The sequence below is a fragment of the Oncorhynchus masou genome, unplaced genomic scaffold (assembly GCF_036934945.1).
Source record: "Oncorhynchus masou masou isolate Uvic2021 unplaced genomic scaffold, UVic_Omas_1.1 unplaced_scaffold_709, whole genome shotgun sequence".
In the NCBI taxonomy this organism is placed as follows: Eukaryota; Metazoa; Chordata; class Actinopteri; order Salmoniformes; family Salmonidae; genus Oncorhynchus; species Oncorhynchus masou.
The window spans coordinates 164,777-167,500 of NW_027013555.1; the positions used below are offsets into that span (position 1 = coordinate 164,777).

At 45.3% G+C, this 2,724-nt stretch overlaps 1 protein-coding gene across 1 annotated transcript in view; it reads left to right on the forward strand.

The window, feature by feature from the left end:
• The first annotated feature begins 225 nt into the window (after window positions 1-225).
• LOC135537091 (homeobox protein HMX1-like) overlaps window positions 226-2,724 on the forward strand; it is a 7,352-nt gene continuing 4,853 nt past the window's right edge. Inside the window, exon 1 of the mRNA XM_064963294.1 lies at window positions 226-577. Coding sequence (XP_064819366.1) covers window positions 226-577 — 352 coding nt within the window. The remainder of the gene's footprint in view (window positions 578-2,724) is intronic.

Below are 2,724 nucleotides of genomic sequence, written 5' to 3' on the forward strand. Positions count from 1 at the left end.
TTTCCGCGTTTCGGTGAGGATTTATCATTTATAAACAGAGGAGAATGGAGAAACCCGGTTGAGATGGTGCTTTTAAGATCCGACCGGGACACACATCAACAACAACGAAAATAACAGTTTTGTTGTGCGGAGTAACAGAACACGCGCGCTCGTCGTCACCGACGCAGGAGGACTGTTTTGTTTGAGTGGCCACGGATTTGCACATGTTTTTCATTTAAAAACATCATGCACGACAAGGTGACAGACACTAAGGCTTCGACACCGTCAAAAGTCTCCTCGTTTTACATCGAAAACCTACTCGGCTCGAGGAAGAATGGCGAGTCAACGTATTTCAACCGACAGGTCAACAACAACAACAGCCAGTATAGTAGCAGAACCGCGGAGGAGAGTATGGAGCGGAATGAGATGGTCTACCCTCGCCGAGTCTTAGCGGGACATCCCAGCCAAGTGGCGGGTCAAGCGGCAGCCTGCTCCGGCCACGGCGCCGAGGGTTCCTCCCGGAGAGACTCGCTGTTAGAACGGAACAGAGGAGCCGCAGCCGTTAACGTCAAACCACTCAGTCTAAAAAGGTCCAACAGTAAGTTGCCTATGTCTTTATTTTATTGGATAAATAGTTGTGTTTAATTGTTTTTATTAACTGCATAATCGTATCTACTGTATGAGTTCCATTGTAAACAAAATGCCCAAAAGAGCCGTCGTTTAAATCTGACTGTATGGACAATGCATTAATATGCCTGTATTCCGTTAGATAAACATTCCTGTAATTATATTTGACTGCATGAGCGAAGCTGGTAGGATAGTCTATATTGTGTATATAAAAAAACAGCATCTCATTGCGATCGAAGGGTTTGAATGGCCCAGTTATATTAGGCTATAACAACACGAGGTTTTTTTAGGCCTGTAGTCTACATCAAGGGCCAAGAACATCTCACAATAACCATAATTGAATCAGTCCCATTGAGGTAAAAACAAAAAAACTATTTTTTTTCCAGGGAGACTTGCCAATGAGGTTTGACCACATGTCGCCATGCATGTCGGCGTATCATGTTACGCCGACATGTGTCATATGTTACGTCTATATCGTGTGTCGTGATAGTCCTATCCCGCATCATGACAAGCCTATATCTCTAATTACGCACACTGCCTGTCACTATAGGGCGGATAGCAAATGGAACCCTATTCCCTATATAGTGCACTACTTTAGATCAGGGCCCTATTCATTATACGGTGCAATACTTTAGACCAGAGCCCTATTCCCTATATAGTGCACAACTTTAGACCAGGGTCCTATTCCCTATAAGGTGCACTACTTTAGACCAGAGCCCTATTCCCTATATAGTGCACTACTTTATACCAGAGCCCTATTCCCTATACAGTGCACTACTTTAGACCAGAACCCTATTCCCTATATAGTGCACTACTTTAGACCAGAGCCCTATTCCCTATACAGTGCAGTACTTTAGACCAGAACCCTATTCCCTATATAGTGCACTACTTTAGACCAGAGCCTTATGGAACCCTATTCCCTATATAGTGCACTACTTTAGACCAGAACCCTATTCCCTATATAATGCACTACTTTAGACCAGAACCCTATTCCCTATGGAGTGCACTTCTTTAGACCAGAGCCCTATTCCCTATGGAGTGCACTACTTTAGACCAGAGCCCTATTCCCTATGGAGTGCACTACTTTAGACGAGAGCCCTATTCCCTATACGGTGCACTACTTTAGACTAGAGCCCTATTCCCTATGGATTGCACTACTTTAGACCAGAACCCTATTCCCTATGGAGTGCACTACTTTAGACCAGAGCCCTATTCCCTATACGGTGCACTACTTTAGACCAGAGTCCTATTCCCTATACGGTGCACTACTTTAGACCAGAGCCCTATTCCCTATGGAGTGCACTACTTTAGACCAGAGCCCTATTCCCTACACGGTGCACTACTTTAGACCAGAAGTGTCCCCTGGTCCTGTCTGGTCAGCCAGTCTACTGATAGAGGGAAGTGTCCTCTGGTCCTGTCTGGTCAGCCAGTCTACTGATAGAGGGAAGTGTCCTCTACAGTGCACTACATTAGACCAGAACCCTTTTCCCTATACAGTGCACTACTTTAGACCAGAACCCTATTCCCTATATAGTGCACTACTTTAGACCAGAGCCCTATTCCCTATACAGTGCAGTACTTTAGACCAGAACCCTATTCCCTATATAGTGCACTACTTTAGACCAGAGCCTTATGGAACCCTATTCCCTATATAGTGCACTACTTTAGACCAGAACCCTATTCCCTATATAATGCACTACTTTAGACCAGAACCCTATTCCCTATGGAGTGCACTTCTTTAGACCAGAGCCCTATTCCCTATGGAGTGCACTACTTTAGACCAGAGCCCTATTCCCTATGGAGTGCACTACTTTAGACGAGAGCCCTATTCCCTATACGGTGCACTACTTTAGACTAGAGCCCTATTCCCTATGGATTGCACTACTTTAGACCAGAACCCTATTCCCTATGGAGTGCACTACTTTAGACCAGAGCCCTATTCCCTATACGGTGCACTACTTTAGACCAGAGTCCTATTCCCTATACGGTGCACTACTTTAGACCAGAGCCCTATTCCCTATGGAGTGCACTACTTTAGACCAGAGCCCTATTCCCTACACGGTGCACTACTTTAGACCAGAAGTGTCCCCTGGTCCTGTCTGGTCAGCCAGTCTACTG